Below are 426 nucleotides of genomic sequence, written 5' to 3'. Positions count from 1 at the left end.
AAGCGGTTATATTTGGGAAGGGAGAGAAGAGGGGGGGGGGGGGTGGAGGGGGTGTCTAACGTCGGGTTAATACTCGCAATCTTGGCCCCTGAGCTTGATTTAACGAACTCGTTATTGATGAAGAGACCGGTAGGGAGGGTGAACTTCTTGCCGTTTGGGGCAGTGAGATCAACCTTTAAGTCTGCCATGGTGGACAATAGCTTAGATAAGTTGTTGTTTTTATTTAGACGGCGAGATGTCCAGCTAGAGCGAATAGTAACTCTGGCAATATATTGAAACATGGCAGGAGGTGCAGTGGTTTCTAGCTTCATGCATTTTATAATATCGCTATCTCCCTATCGGGTGAGCGGACGAATGGTACCTACCTAGGTTAGGTGTTTTTGTGGCAGGAGGGTGTCCCCGCATCAACGCGGTTATCAGCAACTA

The 426-nt window shown here is 48.4% G+C and overlaps 1 protein-coding gene across 1 annotated transcript in view; it reads right to left on the bottom strand.

Annotated features, from left to right (window-relative positions):
- F4813DRAFT_383538 (aldehyde dehydrogenase) overlaps positions 1-188 on the bottom strand; it is a gene marked incomplete at both ends in the record, with an annotated part of 1,847 nt that extends 1,659 nt beyond the window's left edge. The window contains one exon of the mRNA XM_049245956.1: positions 61-188. Within this exon, the coding sequence (XP_049094988.1) occupies positions 61-188 (128 nt within the window). The remainder of the gene's footprint in view (positions 1-60) is intronic.
- Positions 189-426: the final 238 nt, after the last annotated feature.

The sequence above is a fragment of the Daldinia decipiens genome (genome assembly GCF_022478715.1).
Source record: "Daldinia decipiens strain CBS 113046 unplaced genomic scaffold F4813scaffold_54, whole genome shotgun sequence".
Classification (NCBI taxonomy): Eukaryota; Fungi; Ascomycota; class Sordariomycetes; order Xylariales; family Hypoxylaceae; genus Daldinia; species Daldinia decipiens.
Note: the sequence above shows the minus strand (reverse complement) of the source record. Positions and strands in the feature narration are given on the sequence as shown.